This window comes from Suillus fuscotomentosus, assembly GCF_016647785.1.
Source record: "Suillus fuscotomentosus strain FC203 chromosome Unknown F5891scaffold_109, whole genome shotgun sequence".
Lineage (NCBI taxonomy): Eukaryota > Fungi > Basidiomycota > Agaricomycetes > Boletales > Suillaceae > Suillus > Suillus fuscotomentosus.
This window is the reverse complement of record NW_024539621.1, coordinates 131,884-148,235: the sequence shown is the minus strand read 5'-3', so window position 1 is coordinate 148,235 and position 16,352 is coordinate 131,884. Positions and strand designations below refer to the sequence as shown.

Below are 16,352 nucleotides of genomic sequence, written 5' to 3'. Positions count from 1 at the left end.
CTCGACGTCCCCAAGCCCACGACATAATCGCCCTCTTCAATGGTAAGTTTTTGTCTTGCACATGTTTTGGTTAGAATACGCTGCAGGATCGGTTTGAAACACCAACAATCCGAGTCCAAGTGGTGGATTGATAACTCGCACTTTGGATGTAGTACCTCTATTGTCACAACCGCTAACGCGTTCCTCCCTTTGCGATGCGCAGGCCTCATTAGAACTTGCCGCAACTTACGCTGCACTTATCCTCGCCGATGAGGGTATTGAAATTACCGTGCGTATCTTGCAGGTTTCACATCCATATTTCTCGTAGCTCACGAGGCATATGCAGGCTGACAAAATACTCGCCTTGACTGACGCTGCCTCGGTCGAGCTCGAGCCAATCTGGGCAACTCTTCTTGCTAAGGCTTTGGAGGGAAAGAATGTGAAGGATCTGCTATCAAACGTCGGTGCTGGCGGAGGTGCACCGGCTGTCGGTGCACCCGTTGCTGCTGCCGCTGGTGGTGCTGCTGCCGCTGAAGCACCAAAAGAAGAGGAGAAGAAGGAAGAAGCAAAAGAGGAGTCAGACGACGATATGGTACGCGCTGAAGTCTCCCTTTCCAGTCACCACGGGGTGCTGATGTTCGTTCACAGGGCTTCGGGCTGTTCGACTAATCTGCAGTTTTCCTTTATTATGTTATTCATCCACTGCATACGTCACATGGGTTCACTCTCTACATCCTGCGTTGTATCCCTCGCGCCACTTTGTGCTACGCACAGAATTCAACATCTGAAACTCATCTGGATGATTGCTTGAGAACGATGAGAGCTTACTGATGATATAACCCTCATCCCGCAGTTGTTCTGCAGTCCGTTCAATTAATTGCTGTTGGTACAATACGTCATTCAAGCCCAAAGTAATACCTGTAGTTGGAAAGCAACTGATCCGCAGGTTCCTCTAGTCGAAACTCGAGGACGCGGTGTTATTGAAACTATGCATAAAAATACAGGGAAGGTAAGGAAACATAGTACTGAGGACCGTGACCATCATGATTGCATATTCAGGACGACAAATCAATTTTGTCAGTTGCCGTTGACAACACTGAAAGGTGATGACCAGCGGCCGGAGGGAGGGTGCAGGACAGGAAAACCCTAGGGAGGGACAACGAGAATCTGGCTGAATAGCATGGCCTTCGAAGGCGTGTGTCCGCCTACGGTACTTCATGTGCACGGCGAACAAGGCGATCTGTCGCGCAAGGAAATGGTTTGGTTTGAGGAACGGGCGAGGGACCGCGAAGGAGCGGTTGATATGACTATAATAATTATACGCGTTATCAATGGTTCGCGTTCGGTCTTTCTGCTCCAGAAGGTGTGGCCGCGAATACAGGTTGATCTAGTTCGTATTATGAATGTTCAAATTTTGGTGTAATCACTCGTTACTGGCGTGTTTTCTTCTTCATTGTTCGGCCAAGCAGCCTCACAAGCATGAATTCGATACTACCTGTCATTTCCATAAATAACAAGCCACGACTTAGTTTGGCGCATACAGCTCTTCTTGTACAAACGTTGATAGATATATAGAAAAATAAAGTACTTAGCCCGGTGGAGAAATAACCTTTATAACGCATCTTCAAATAATAATCTTCGTGGTTTGCTTATGTGAGGCGATGGTGAATATAAAGCAGGCCTGGAAAGATACCGTCAGGAGTATGAATGGGTCACAGACCTATGATCACACTTACATTGAAGTTCCGCAATTTGCAGCTGCGTTGCCCATAATAATACTTTCTGACACACCAGCGATACTGTCGTTCTTCCCGAAGGCTGCCTGCATCAAACAAATGGTCCGTCGTCTTTTCGAACGAGGCAAGCATCAGAACGCTGTCCTTCATTTTTGCGGACACCAAGCGAGTGATACCAAGAACCTCTCCCTGTGTGCACAATTAGTAAGAGAAATCGATATTGCACCGCACTCGTACCTTGTAGCTCATGACATCGCCAAGCAACATGACATGACGGGGGGTCAATGCTCATTCCGTGGCTCTGCATGGTATACTGGATTTCGTCGATTATGGTCCGTCTCGCTGCCTTCAATCCCCAGGACTTTTGCTGACTCAATTACATGGTTGGAAGTCGTAGCCTCGCCAACAATCCCTACATCTAGATCAGCAAATCACGACTAGTTTGAAGAACAGAAAGGCCTACCCTCAGTAGTCATGACCCTCTGTAGTCCGTAACCTTCTACAAGTAGTTCCTTGTCTCCCTTTTTCCCCTTAACGTCGTCCTTCTCTTTGATGTTAATGACGGCGCGCTGAATAGTCGGCACTCCCTGTGGTAATGATTCAGATACTGATTACGGCCAAGACCAAATGATTGACCTTGACTACCACATCCGACAAAACTCGTTTCAATTCTCGCAACTTGTAGTATTTGTCTGTTCCATCAATATAGATGCGCAAGCGGTTTCTGCGAGGAATAACTGTAATGGACTATCGACAGTAAGTTTTGTGACAACATATACATGACACGGATCTCACTTCTTGTTTAATCTTGAGCTTTCTCGTGGCCACGATTGCCCACTTTATATCGTCCAAAGTGAGTTCAAGCTGATGCGACAAGTAAGCACAGATTGATAGATATGTTAATGGACTGACCTGGAGCTTCTGGATGGTATCCATATCTATAATTACACCAATATAAGTGTACTCTGGCGCCCCATGCCTCTTCAAAAACAGCAGCAATCTGCACGAAATTTAGAATGACATCCTAGGCTCGTAGGCTAAAAATGTCTTACATCGCCCAAATGAGTTTTTTCAAGGCGGCCTTTGACTATACGTGCAGACGGCTCGCTGTTAGGAGTGACGAGCTTGCAGCTAATGATGGGCGTGCTAATAGTCTTGGATGCGTTAATGATTTCTTTGATTCGCGGAACACCAAGCGTGACGTTCATCGAAGCGACCCCAGCAAAATGGAAAGTTTTGAGGGTCATTTGTGTCCCTGGTTCTCCAATGGACTGAGCACCAACTGCACCCACAGTGGAACCTGCACTGCACTCAATTTCCCTGAAGGTAAATTGTATAGACTCCACTTACCGGGCTCAATCCTGGCTTTGACGTACTTTTTCCAGCACAAGGCAAGAAAATGCTGGAGCTGAGACTCAGTAACTTTGGCCTTGTTATCTACAATAGCCTTGGAAGCGGCTAAGGAATGTGTCAGAACGCAGAGAGCAAATACATTTCTGTGCAAACCTGAAGCTCCCATAGACAAGTCGGTATCACGATCCCATTCATCTGAGCGCTCCAGAGCCTCAAACATTCCCTGGCTTTTGCGCATCTTGGCGAGATGATGAGCGATATGCTGAACGATGAAGTCTCGTATAGTATCAAGATATGTTGGTGTGCACTCGCTGGTGAACTTCGGTTTCCTGAGCTCTAGATCGACAAGTTCCACGATCTCGAAGGGGAGCAAACCACGACCACGACGGTTTCCTATTGCCTGCAAGAAGGTGAGACATCTGAACCAGATAGACAGCAATTTTCGGTACACACCAAAGCATGCGTCCATGTCCGCTCAAACTCAACTGGCTGCGCGTCACCTTCAAGACATGCAGGATCCAAGCCATCATCGCCATATCTGAATTGTACAACGCCGCCTGTCGAGTTGCGCACTGATAGATCATATTGAGTGGTCAGATCTTCTAGTGCCTTCATCAAACGTCGCTGCATGTAACCGGTCTCAGCGGTCTTCACCGCGGTGTCGACCAAACCCTCACGACCGGAGATGGCGTGAAACAGGAATTCTGTCGGTAGCAGACCGCTGAAAAAGCTGTTTCTGACGAAACCTTTGGATGGAGGTTCTTTCGACTTCTTCTGGAAATGCGGTAGGGAACGATCTTGAAAACCATCTGGAACACGGTGACCCGCAATGATTTGTTGACCGACACAAGCAACCATCTGAGAAACATTGATCACGGAACCTAGCGACACTAAGCGACATTAATAAAAACGGAATCCGAGGGACAAACCTTTAGAACCACAAGTTGCCATGATTAGAGGTGCGTTATGTCGACTCAGCTCCTGCATACAAATGTCTCCGACCTTGTCCCGGACTCTTGAAAGAATTCCAGATATCATAGCTTCAAGTGTTTGCTCTTGGTTGCATCCTGGTTTGTTCTCCAGCTTCCCCTTCTTTGCCTGCGTAATGAGGTTTGTACATTCAGCGTAAGCAGCCTCGACCATTTGGTTCTTCTTTGATGCAAGGATAGGCCCTGGAATGACATCGTTGATTCCGAGGGAGAAACCGAAGTTGGCTGAAAGAAAATTAAAACGTGAAACGTGTCTGATTGACGATGAGACGCACCCAACCAACGAGCGCACAGTTTTGCTACACGGTTCATGGCTGCGGCAGCTTCGTGTGGGCCGTAGTCCCTCATGATTATCCCGAATATCGACTTCTTCTTCCCGCTGCCGACGATGGCTTTATCCATGACACCACACATAATTTCGCTATTGACGATGACAAGCCAAGCATCGTTCGGAGACAGATCTGGGGCTGGGTCTTTGATGGAGGGGTAATGTTCAGGTTTCAACTTTTCCGGTTTATTGCACTTGCATTCAACGTTTACAAATACGTTGGATTGCTTGTTAGGACGCATGAGAACGTTAAAAATCTGTTTTCCTGTCCAGAGTCGTATAGGCTTCCAGATCGTCGGTGGGGGTATGTCAATCTGTAGGTCGGCATCGGCAAAATAGCAACATATTTGTGTGAACTGGCGACGGTCGAAAAATGTATCTTTGCGGGTCATCAAGTAGGAAGCCGTGATAAAATCCTGGATGGCGGCGATCACAGGCTCTCCGTTCCGAGGGGTGACTAGATTGTGTTTCACGCTCATGAGCTCGAGCGCTTCTGTTCTTGCTTCCTCCGTCTGAGGAATATCTATTCGAGATGTCATAAGTGTTCGAATATCATTCAGCATGACAAAAAACTGACGAAGATTCATTTCATCGCCATCAAAATCGGCGTTATAAGGGCCACAAACACATTCGTTTAGACGGAAGGAGCGCCAAGGACGAACCTTGACCCTGTGACACATGATCGAGAGCTAAAAGGGACAAAGTCAGTGAAGGTTTGAAGCTACTGCAAAACAAGAGACCTTGTGCAGACTGGGTTGCCGATTGAACAGGGCAATATCACCATTAATGATATGCCTCTCGACAACATCCCCGATTCTCAGACTGTCAGCTACCGCATTGCGATTGCCAAATTTCAAGAATTTCTTGAAACCACTGCTGCCCGCTGTCACGTAGTTAGCGCCGGGGTGTAGATCACACCCATTGCGAACGGCTTGTTTGAGACCGTCAATGTTGTGGGAAGTCACACGTTCCGGGTATGTCAATATTTTCGCGACACGCTCTGGTACCGCGACTTCATCAATACGCAAATTTGGGTCAGGGGAAATCACGGTACGACCGGAGAAATCGACGCGTTTCCCAGACAGATTACCGCGGAATCGACCTTGTTTACCCTTCAGGCGCTGTACAAAGCCTCTCATCGGCTTTTGACCAGCTTGTGAGGGTACCCCAGGGAGTTCGGAGTTGATATACATGGCGACAGAAAGTTGAAGGAACTCCCAGTGTTCCTGAGCGTGAGTTGAGCAACGGCAAGTACCGTGAGTAGTCCTCACATACCATGAATTGTGCAGTGGGCGCTCCCTTGGACAGACCCTGCTTTATGAGAGCATTGGTGAAGACAATTTCCGTGAGTTTGACAGTGAGGTCATCTTCGTTGGAAGCCCCATCCTGGGCAACGGATGGTCTAATGCAAACTGGTGGGACGGAGATGTACTGCCAGATATACTCTTCTGGACGACCGAACTCGGGTCGTAGACCAAGCAATTCACAGTCCTGAAAAGTAGATGTTAGTCTCGTAAACGTTGAAAGTAGACATAAACGCAAAACCTCATCAGATATTCTCTTGAAAAGATCGAGGGTTTTAAGTGGATTCAAATCTTCATGGATTGCCTTGTTCAAATACATCCCAAGTTCCTTCTGCGCCTCTACCGCTGGAGCAAATGTACGCTTCCATTTCTCCATCTCGTCTGCTGTTTTCTTCGCACGAAATTTATCGTGAATAATCTTCAGTACTCCTGCCTTTTTGACAGCGCCATTCGTTGCTGAGCAATACGGACAGTAGACGACCTTTCGTGCCATCGTATTGACCTGTTTGCACAATGCCTGTCGGTGAATATTTTCAAGACCTGGTCTGCGGAAGCGTTTGAGGTATGTCCGCCGGTCGGGTTCCTCCAGTAGCAGGCGAGCACATGTCTTTTATCGCGTCATTAAGCAGGAAATATATAAAAAGTCTACCGGCTTACTTTGCATATGGCCTGGAGGATGGCTATGGTATGCTTGAAGTAGCCAATGTGGAATACTGGGACCACCAGTTTGATATATGCATAGTGGCCAACGCAATCGACAGAATTGAGGCCGCAGGTCTCGCAAAATGCGTTCTTCTCTGTCGTTCCCTGAGATGATGATAAGTCACACTGTGCATGGGAAGGTGTGGGAAACTCACAAGCCGACGATCTAAAACGCCATCTTTGACGGGAAGTCGATCGGCGGGCGTATACAAGTCACGATGAGTCACCTGGAACTCAGAGATCTTGACTGTATCTTGGGCATTGAGCAAGCTGAACTGTAGCTGTTTTCTGATGGGTTCTTGCGTCAATCAATTTTAGAAAACTGGAGGAGGAAATTGGACATACATAACTTTTGGTGCCTCAGAAGGTACCGTCTCCTTCATGGCAAATAATCTAGTAAAAGAAGCTAGCGAGAAATTTTGCAACGACGCCTGTCACCCATGCGCAATGCAGGAGCAAATTTGTATCTGTGTATATATGTACAATTTCAGTTCGCTGTCACAAGCAAGTTTTGAAATTTGGATTATCGATGGGCATCAATGTGTGATGTGACTTAATTGTGACAATCCGTGACATACCTGCGTGACGCCCGTGATGAGACTTGCGCGTCGCGTGTCTGTGATTGAATCATATCCTGCTCCAAACCATGTCGAGAACATCATACGATAGGTCGAGTATTCACCAGTTCCGCTGTCTATATGCTTATGAATTATCTGGCAGATATCTCACTGTTTTCTCGCCGGAGGGTCGACTGTACCAAGTCGGTGCGTTGATGACGATTGGACATGCTTGTAATGACGCGTGCTCATATGCTCCCCTTTAGAATATGCATTCAAAGCTATCTCTGGTTCAGGCCACACAGCTGTCTCCGTCAGAGGATATGACACCTCTGTAGTCATCACCCAAAAGAAGATCCCAGTACGTTGTGCTACGAAACGGCTGTCATCATGGTATTTACTTGAGATCAGGATAAGCTGTTGGATGCATCGACTGTTACGCACCTCTACAGCATCACCCGTACTATTGGGTGTGTCATGACTGGTCTTGTGGGTGAGCAAAAATGCTGGTTGTGGAATAGCTTGTACTTGCGCTGACGTAGGTTATAGCTGATGCCCGTGCCCAAGTTTTACGTGCTCAGCAAGAGGCTGTCCAGTGGAGATACAAGTACGGATACGAGATAACTCCGGATGCTCTAGCACGACGACTGGCAAACATCAATCAAGTCTACACGCAACGGGCTGGCATGCGGCCCCTAGGCATCTGTGAGGCACCTATTTTATATCGTCGTTCGCAACTAACGACAATAAATATGCTCGTAGCTATGATCCTAATTGGCATCGATCCAGAATACGGGCCGCAATGTTTCAAATTGGACCCTGCGGGCTACTTTGTTGGGTTCCACGCCACCGCTGCTGGACAGAAACAGCAAGAAGCGATGAACCACCTAGAAAAGAAATGGAAGAAGCTAGACAAGGGCAAGGGAGCTGATGATGCTGCAGCTGCTGGCAAAAAGCTCAGTCGAGCGGAGGTTATTGAGGTGAGGGATACTACACTATAAAATGACTTGAATAGCTGAGCATTGTTTAGATTGCAATAGAAGCAATGTCGACTGTTCATGCGACGGACTACAAGGCCGGGGAAATAGAGATTGGGATCGTGTCGACTGCTCAGGACGAGGACCCCAAGACTCGTGGTGAATGGCGTGTGATGGATGAGGCCGAGGTAGAGAGATATTTGCTGGCATATGCAGAAAAGGACTAGATGCATTGTTGCACACATGAGAATTAATCATTTGCTTGCGGAAACTTGGAAAAAGTGATTTAGATAAGGTTTGGGGGTGACGCGGCATGAATTGTAAATGGTGTCTATCAGATTTATCTATTCTATCGCAAAGAAGCTCCCCCACTCTGCACGGCTGTGAGCACTGAATTATTTGTTACACAGAAATACTGACCAGTATGGCATCGATCTCTACTTGCTCTAAATATCTGGAGGATGGCTTCGAGAAGCGTGCTGGAGCGTCCCAGAATTCTAGGAAGACAGGATGTTCCTGCGGTGCTCGGTGTGAGCCGTGAGGAACAGCCTTTTCAGAAAAGGACTTTTGCCATTCTGGAGGAGCAGCTGGATGAGGGTGAGAGGGACCTGCAGCTATTATGACATTTAGGTTTTTATGCATGACAATAATTAAACCAACGCACTAGCTGGCCATACACGCTTTCCGATAAAGCTGATGAGAGGTTTATGTGCGAGCACTTTAACAGACGGATGCATGGTAAGTAAGTACATGGCTGAGAAGCGGGCCGCCACTGGGAGGGATATGTTATTTGTACATGTTTACTTGGTCGGAAGGCTGAAGCGACCGTGCCGATCGCCTACACGATAGTGACGCTATTGAAGGTACGCTTGAAAGCCACTTGAAAGATAAATAAAACAAGCATACAACTTCTGGCATACTTGACAGCTCTTTGTTTCCTAGAAACCATATGTCGGTTCTTCAGGTGTACTCTTCCCTGTCATCGAGCTCCCCAAGAGCTACGATATCACGTACACTTCAATCAATCGCTAGTATGTCTTAATCTTGTTTTATGGCTAATTGCTTTAATCTAGTTTCTTAGGTGCTCCACCTATCAATCCCCCTTCATGTAAAGCACTCATTCAGCTCATCATCGATGATCTCCAGGCTGTCATTATCGATGGCTCGCCCAGCCGCTTAATCAGAGACGGTTTGCTCACTCTATTAGATCTATACACTCCGTACTGATCCCATGTCAATGGCAGACGCATTGTCCGCTCTTTCTGCTGTCAAGGGACTTGGTAGAATTCCCCATGGCGCTCAAGTCCTTGCATCAGTTCCTAACCTCAAATGTCTTATGACGCTTGCCATAAAACTCGAAACTACTCCTGATGCATCGAACGAAGCTTTGAAGTGCATTGCCAACACCTTACTCCTCAGTGAACCTGCCCGCACCACGTTGCTGAGTCAAGATATCGATGGAGGAAATATCTGTATCGAGCTACTCCAGGTCAGAGTCCATCGCCCTGTGTGTTTTGCATTCAACCCATTTTTTCTAGAAATCTGCAACACCCGAAAACACATTTCTCTCATCCAGAATCCTCTTCCTCTGTACTGCATCCCCTCATCAATCCGCTTCCTTCATTCAATCTATCGTTGAGACAAAACGCACCCACTTTCCGGGAAATGGAACAATAATCGATGTTATTGCACTTAAGTTGGATGATTTAATCGCGTCCATGCAAGCTGGAATAAAGATGTCCCGCGATGCCATGACAGATCTCCTGAAGCTCACCTTTAATCTCCTCATACACTATCCCAAGGTCAGTCACTTCGCCTTTAACCATAATTACGAACTCTCAGTCGCATTGCAGCTGGTTCCCTCTGAGTTACAATATCCCGCGCTAGCTGGCAGTCCTGATGACCAAAAGGTGATGGGTGATTTCTGGAATTCGCGGCTTGATGGGTGAGTGCCTTATGACGATCTTTATTATAGTATCTCACATGGTACTGCAGCATCCTACCTTCACTTGTTCATGCCTTTCAGACTATCCCCCTTTCCTCCCCAAATCCCCTTACGTCGCCGCTGACTCACATCATTCACTCGCTAATCACTATTCCTGTTGACTCGTCATCCCGAGCGATATGGTTCGGTACTCTCCCACATTCACGTCCGACTACCCCACAGCTTAATTCGGCCGAGCCCACAACCTCTTCTTTGACTGGTTCAAGTCATGATGACCAATCAACGCCTAAGGAGCATATTGAACGTGCCATATCTTCTGTCATTCCAGCCGGTCGCCGTTCGTTTCACCATTCACCACTTCCGGACTCGTCTTCCACTGCTGACTGCGCTTCACGCGCTTATGAACTCCTGGACATGACCCTTGCTCATTTCCTTCCAGGTGATATCGATTCAGATGATCCTGCAGTGCGAGATCTGTGCAAAATTGATGGGGACACATCCCTGGATGAAATTGTGTGCCCACTTGTTCTACTTATCACACGACTCTGTCTTGGTGATGACGATGCCAAGACAAGAATAAGACAGTGGTTGGTGCCTGAAGATCTGGACAGGACCCATCCTTTGGAGAAGAGAGCAGATCTTTTAGGTCGATGCTTGAGACTCCTTGCATCCGTGTACCACAGCAGATTGAAGGACTCCATGGGAGAAATGTTGTATGCAATGTGTGATTCAAACGGTACGTCATATGCACCTCCCGTCGGTCATATTTACGAATGAAATTTAGCTACAACCCTTGCTGGTTATTTCGGATACGGCAATGTTGCTGGTTTCCTATTTCACAAAGGCGTTGTCAGTGCACCGCCTGTCAGCGCGACCTCGGGCGCACCACCGATTACTGCGTCAGGTTTACCCATCAACCCCATCACTGGCACCGTTGAGCATCCCTCGGAAAACATCGACATGACTGATGAAGAGAAGGAACACGAGGCGGAGAAGTTGTTTGTGTTATTTGATCGTTTAGAGAAGACTGGTGCGCTACCTCCGAGTCAGAATCCCTATCGCAAGGCGTTTCAAGAGGGTAAAATGGGCTAACCTCACTCAGCAATGGTGGATACACATGGACTTGCGATTAGCTTACTTACCGATATCATCCCCTTTCCCCCTTTACCTTGAATTCACAGTTAATGAAGTATGATAGATCAAGTTGTCAACCGCAGCGATAGAACATTGTGCATATGTATGTATATACGAAAGATATGCAACGACTTGAGCCACGTTGAAAGTGGGAAGTCATCATTTTGGGGTAGCGCCGCGTAGCAGTCCATACGAACTCGGAATGACATCGCAAAATGTCTAATCGAAAGTGATCTTGGACCCCTCAAACTGAGTGACGGCGCCAGTGCGTGCACCCCCTCGGCCTCTGCCGCCACCCCTCCCACCACGGTCACCACCTCGACCGCGTCCTCTCCCACCACGATCACCACCGAACCCACCACGTCCACGTCCGCGGTCACCGCCACCGAACCCACCACGTCCACGACCTTTGTCGCCGAATCCTCCACGACCCCCACCCCGTCCACCCCCAGCGTTGTCTCTTGGTTGGGAATAGTCCAAGCGAAGGCTGCGGCCGTCAAGCTCATAACCCTGCAGCTGCCCGTGGGCTGTCTGTGCGGCCTCCACAGCACTAAACTCGACATAGGCAAAACCTTTCGGCCTTCCCGAGTCACGATCCGTTGGAACACGAACGCTTTTAACGTCGCCGTGCTCGCCAAAGACTTCCCAAAGTTGGTCCTCGTTGACACCAAAGCTAAGATTCCCAACAAAGAGAACACTTGATACTGGGCTCTGCGTGTCGCCAAAAGATTTTGCCCGGTTTTCACGGACAGCGCTTTTATCCGGCGGAGTGCTTTTGTCAATATTGACAGGTCGTCCATCAATTTCCTTGCCATTCATTTGGAGAGCCTTTTCAACCGCATCTACGGATGCGAAGTGCACATAGCCAAAACCGCGCGACTTGCCGGTTGCGCGATCTGTTTGTACTTGAGCAGAGACAACTTCGCCGCAGGAGGCAAATTCCTGTGCAAGCCAGTCGTTGTCGATATTCCATGATAGCCGACCAACGAAGATACTTTTCGTTTCCTCGATCGATACGCTAGGAGCGGCATCGCCATCGCCATCAACCAATTTTACCTTTTTTGGGGGAACGGACGGCTCTGCTTCTGCTTTGCGCTTGGTGCCTGTAGACCATTCAGATTGATAGATGACCACTGCGATCAATAGCTTACCCTTGGCGGGCTGAGCATTTTGTACCTCAGTACCCTTGGCCCCATCCTGATCTGACGAGCTCTCGTCGCTCGAAGAATCGGAAGAATCACCACTTTCTTTACCCTTCCCCTTTTTGGCACCCGGGACACTGGCTGGCTTTTCATCGTCCGATGAGTCATCGGAGTCTGAAGCAGGGGCAGCCTTTTTGGGTGGTTCACCCTCCGAAGAGGAGTCCGAGGACTCGTCGCTTGATTGGGAAGCTTTTGCAATCGATGCTTTGAGTGCTCCCTGTAGATGTTGAGTAAAAATCGAAAAGACTGAAAAAGCGAATACATACAGCCTTAGCTAAAATGTCCTTGGATGATGTCGGCAATTTGACTTTCTTTCCGGGCGAGACGGTTGGTTTGGCCGCCTTGGTTTTATCTGTCTTTTTGCCTGAAGAACACGATAGAAAATCAAGTTGAGCGCAGACTAGTATCATCAATCACTCACCATTGGCAGGCTGAGCATCTTGCATCACTACATCCTTGTCACGGACCTCATCTGATGAGCTCTCGTCGCTTGAAGACGAATCAGAGGAATCATCGATCTCCATTTTACTCTTTCCTTTTTTGCTGGCCGGGGTACTAGCAGGCTTTTTTTCTTCCGATGAATCATCAGAGTCCGACGTTAACACAGTTTTTTTAGGCTGTTCGTCTTCCGAAGAGGAGTCTGAGGAATCGTCAGATGATTCGTCGTTGGCACGTTTAACGGAAGCCTTTCCGTTCGATGCTTTGAGTACTTTCTATGGAGGTTGTGTAAAAAGGTCAGAAGGGGACGGTTGAACGACAGGAAATACATACAGCCTTGGCCAAAATCTCTTTGGATGACGCTAGCGACTTTGCTTTTGCGGGTGAGGCAGCAGCTGTTTTGGCAGCCTTGGCCTTATCTGCCGTCTTTTTGTCTGCCTTCTTGTCTGATTTTGCCATGGTGTGCAAGTGAAGGATACAGATTTGCGAAGTAGGAAGTCCAAAATTTTGGCTCGATAAGCACGTGAGCCATTCTGATTAAGGGCAGGTTGGTTCAGGACTTGCCAGAATGCTGAGAGTGCTCTGTATCTGAATCAGTTTCTTCTATCACTGCAGCAATGGATAATCACTTTGACGTTATCGTGCTTGGCACCGGTCTGATCGAGTCCATAACTGCTGCGTGAGCAAAATTTGACACTCGCACACAATGTTCTTGTACTTAGTAGGAATCTATCAGTGCTCTCTCCAAAGCTGGCTTCAAAGTCGCACATATTGACCCCAATCCATATTACGGTGCAGCCGAAGCATCTCTCTCACTAGATGAACTCGTGCAGTGGGTTAATCGCCGTAAAGAGCACGATCGTTCCGTCACCCATTATGGTGAACTCCCGTCTTATGCGAGACAGTACTCAGTCTCATTGGGTCCTTCGGTCATTCCATCTATCGGCCCTTTCATTTCGTCCCTCATTGCATCTGGCGTCTCTCGCTATGGATCTTTCAAGCTCCTTGGTCGCGTTGTTATTTATGATGGTGGGATGTTGAAAGATGTGCCTCAGAGCAAGGATGACATCTTTCAGAGCAAGGCGATGAGTCTCTTAGAGAAGAGGAGGGTCACACGTTTCCTTATGTTTGCTGCTGGAGATTTCGAGAATAACAAGGAGCTGCATGGCCGAGAAAATTCGCCCTTGCTCGATTTCTTGCATAGGATTTTTTTGCTCAGCGAGGCAACCGCTCGGGCCATCACCTATGCCCTGGGATACTGTTATTTTATTGCAGAAAAGACTCTTCCCGCTCTGCATCGTATCCGCGCTTACCTGAAGGCATCTGGTCGCTATGGGCCATCCTCATTTCTTGTTGGCTACTACGGTGGCTCGGGCGAAATTGCACAAGGCTTTTGTCGGGCAGCTGCTGTGAGGGGAGGTGTTTATATTCTAGGACGATCCGTTACAAGTATCTCGTCTGTCGATTCCGCTGAGCCAGAAAACCCTGTTTTGACATCAGATCTACCCCGGTTCGCTATTGAAGTCGACGACTTTCCAGACCGTCTTCACTGTCGATGCCTGATATCGTCGACTTCTCTTCTACCAGGACACCTTAGCACCCTAGCAGATGTCATCCGTCCGAGTATATCATCCTACAGCTCCCCGCGGCCATTTGCAGTGGCGCGATGTATTGCCGTCGTTGATGGGCCAATTACTTTGCCGTGGGATATCGAGGATTCGGGAACGTCAGAAGTGTCGGATTCTTTACTTCTTGTCTTTCCGCCGGGGTCGTTACACGGGGGATCGGCTATTTCTGCTGTGCATGTTATGACAGCAGGTCCAGGTACAATGTCGGCCCCTTCTGGGAAAGGTACGGTGACTTTTTCAATTCATGGTTGGCAGTACCTCAATTCATTTTAGGTATCCTGTATATCTCAATGCCTCTTCTTACCAATTCTGTCCATTCGGCTGAGATCCTTTTGCGCCCCTACCTAACAGCTGTTCTCTCATTGTTTCCAGCTGAGCAACAGCAGCAGAAAACATTGATTTGTTCTACCTTCTATATGCAGGAACTTAATTCGTGTACAGCCAGTACCTCTGATCCATTGGTAGGGCTCCTGGCTGTGCCTTCATCAAGCCCACATATAACACAGGGGGTAGATGAAGCTGCAATAGTTGCTGAGGCTACCTTTAGAAAGGCAGCATATTCTCTTAATAGAGAGATAAAAGAGATGAATCAAGGATGTGAGCAAACTGTGTTTTGGCCTGTGTTAGCTGAGATGGAGGAGGGAGAAGGTAATGACATGCATTGGTAGAACACAGCTATCTATATATCATACAAGATATCTACTTGCTGGAGGAGGGAGATGGAGAACTGTTTATCTATGTATAAGACCTAGTGTTTCAAATATGAGTCTGTTAACCAGCACTTCCAAGTGTCATTAATGTTTGAGAGCCCTCTCTTATCATATGATTATCAGGTAATAGTATGGGTTTGTGCATCTGCAAAATGACTGAAATGTTATGTGTGTTACAGACACTTATGAACACTTACAACTTCAGTAGTGAAGTCACACAATTGGTGGAGATACCTGAATACCAATATTGCTCACCAATCTGGCTGATAAAACATAAACCAAGTTATTGTAAGCTGGATGCTTACTACGCACTTGCTTGCGAATGTTTGGCTTGGCTGATTGGTTCATAATCATGTGGCGCTGCTGCCTTGTATCTTATCTACTTCTGACCGCACCGTCAATCCATGACCTGTCCACACTTTGTCTGTTCCGTTCTGAGTGTTTCCCTACACACGGGGTTTCCACTTTTTTTTAAGCGTTCGACACAGTCATCACCGAACGAACCGTCACTGTCACAGATCAACACCACCGCCATATCATAACACTGTCTTGACAGAATTGTGCCCGCTGCAACACAGCCTTGCTAAAATTGTGCCCGCCGCCTTCCTACAGCTCATTAGTGCAGTCCTTAACTGCCGCGGTGACGTACAACGTGCCTTATAAACGAGCACCACCAGCAGGGAATGTTGTTCCCCTCCTAACTCGCTCCAGAGCGAAAGCTGGGGAGAACACTACCTTAGCCAACAGAACACCACCCCGAACACAGCGTGAATCGGACGTCGAATCCTCGTCGTCATCGTCATCATCCAACGAGTCCAACGTCAGAGTGACCTTCGAATACCGCGCATATAACCATGGATATAACAACATGAAGATTGCACGCGTTGAACAATCGGCTTGTACAAAGCCACCTACTCTCACCGCGGGTGAACTCACACCAGAAGTCGTCCGCGCATGGGACATGGCCTGTCAAAATTACTTCACCCACAAAGAAGTGACTGAAAATGTCCAGGTGAAGAAAGTAGCATGGGGCATGTTAGACCCGCATCTTCAAGACTGGTATATTACAAATCGCGTCGCGCTGGATGCCATGACTTTCGACGAATATATGAAAGACTTTCGTGCGAATTGGCTCGACTCCGATTGGGCTGCTCAAGTTCGTAAGAAGCTGCTTAGTTCGACCCAAGGCACCAGACCATTCCCAGAATGGGCTGCCGAGCTACAGAGCACTAACACGCTCCTTACCGGCGAATCATCTTATTTCTCGAAAACCCTCATGCGCAACCAGCTCGAAGCTAATATGAACGACGATCTATCGGCAGACTGTAGGCACGAGGGAGTGCACGAAGAGGTGGACTTGAAGAAATGGA

At 47.9% G+C, this 16,352-nt stretch overlaps 7 protein-coding genes across 7 annotated transcripts; 4 read left to right on the top strand and 3 right to left on the bottom strand.

Moving 5' to 3' along the window:
• Nucleotides 1-993, top strand: F5891DRAFT_1067843 (60S acidic ribosomal protein P1). The gene is made up of 4 exons (XM_041363165.1): nt 1-42; nt 203-268; nt 326-571; nt 628-993. The coding sequence occupies exons 1-4, from the start codon at nt 40-42 to the stop codon at nt 646-648; spliced, it is 336 nt and encodes a 111-aa protein (XP_041218658.1). The 5' UTR covers nt 1-39; the 3' UTR covers nt 649-993.
• Nucleotides 994-1,590: 597 nt separating this feature from the next.
• F5891DRAFT_1208199 (uncharacterized protein) lies at nt 1,591-6,774 on the bottom strand (the record flags this gene model as incomplete). Its single annotated transcript, XM_041369108.1, has 23 exons — nt 1,591-1,660; nt 1,716-1,801; nt 1,854-1,904; nt 1,953-1,959; nt 1,991-2,053; nt 2,088-2,127; nt 2,179-2,302; nt 2,352-2,462; nt 2,511-2,579; nt 2,680-2,715; nt 2,768-3,015; nt 3,066-3,173; nt 3,222-3,468; nt 3,522-3,949; nt 3,998-4,282; nt 4,333-4,908; nt 4,963-5,074; nt 5,126-5,611; nt 5,661-5,876; nt 5,931-6,296; nt 6,347-6,496; nt 6,547-6,679; nt 6,737-6,774. 23 exons carry the CDS (start codon nt 6,772-6,774, stop codon nt 1,591-1,593), a joined length of 4,050 nt encoding a protein of 1,349 aa, XP_041218657.1.
• Nucleotides 6,775-7,037: 263 nt separating this feature from the next.
• On the top strand, nt 7,038-8,152 carry F5891DRAFT_1208194 (20S proteasome subunit; the record flags this gene model as incomplete). Its single annotated transcript, XM_041369107.1, has 6 exons — nt 7,038-7,155; nt 7,215-7,309; nt 7,360-7,441; nt 7,498-7,653; nt 7,711-7,928; nt 7,979-8,152. The coding sequence occupies 6 exons, from the start codon at nt 7,038-7,040 to the stop codon at nt 8,150-8,152; spliced, it is 843 nt and encodes a 280-aa protein (XP_041218656.1).
• Nucleotides 8,153-8,173: 21 nt separating this feature from the next.
• On the bottom strand, nt 8,174-8,672 carry F5891DRAFT_1067836 (uncharacterized protein). Its single transcript, XM_041363164.1, has 3 exons — nt 8,590-8,672; nt 8,346-8,539; nt 8,174-8,298 (listed from the first exon to the last, which is right to left on the bottom strand). The coding sequence occupies exons 1-3, from the start codon at nt 8,660-8,662 to the stop codon at nt 8,275-8,277; spliced, it is 291 nt and encodes a 96-aa protein (XP_041218655.1). The 5' UTR covers nt 8,663-8,672; the 3' UTR covers nt 8,174-8,274.
• Nucleotides 8,673-8,775: 103 nt separating this feature from the next.
• On the top strand, nt 8,776-11,339 carry F5891DRAFT_1067834 (guanine nucleotide exchange factor). Its single transcript, XM_041363163.1, has 7 exons — nt 8,776-8,956; nt 9,007-9,114; nt 9,170-9,414; nt 9,464-9,727; nt 9,779-9,870; nt 9,921-10,606; nt 10,655-11,339. Exons 1-7 carry the CDS (start codon nt 8,875-8,877, stop codon nt 10,960-10,962), a joined length of 1,785 nt encoding a protein of 594 aa, XP_041218654.1. The 5' UTR covers nt 8,776-8,874; the 3' UTR covers nt 10,963-11,339.
• F5891DRAFT_1153533 (uncharacterized protein) lies at nt 11,224-13,126 on the bottom strand (the record flags this gene model as incomplete). The annotated part of the gene is made up of 5 exons (XM_041365189.1): nt 12,978-13,126; nt 12,628-12,919; nt 12,473-12,570; nt 12,156-12,423; nt 11,224-12,107 (listed from the first exon to the last, which is right to left on the bottom strand). The coding sequence occupies exons 1-5, from the start codon at nt 13,101-13,103 to the stop codon at nt 11,224-11,226; spliced, it is 1,668 nt and encodes a 555-aa protein (XP_041218653.1). The 5' UTR covers nt 13,104-13,126.
• A 3-nt stretch (nt 13,127-13,129) lies between these two features.
• Nucleotides 13,130-15,053, top strand: F5891DRAFT_1117160 (FAD/NAD-P-binding domain-containing protein). The gene is made up of 4 exons (XM_041363813.1): nt 13,130-13,158; nt 13,210-13,323; nt 13,381-14,495; nt 14,546-15,053. The coding sequence occupies exons 2-4, from the start codon at nt 13,262-13,264 to the stop codon at nt 14,938-14,940; spliced, it is 1,572 nt and encodes a 523-aa protein (XP_041218652.1). The 5' UTR covers nt 13,130-13,158; nt 13,210-13,261; the 3' UTR covers nt 14,941-15,053.
• The last annotated feature ends 1,299 nt before the right edge of the window (nt 15,054-16,352 follow it).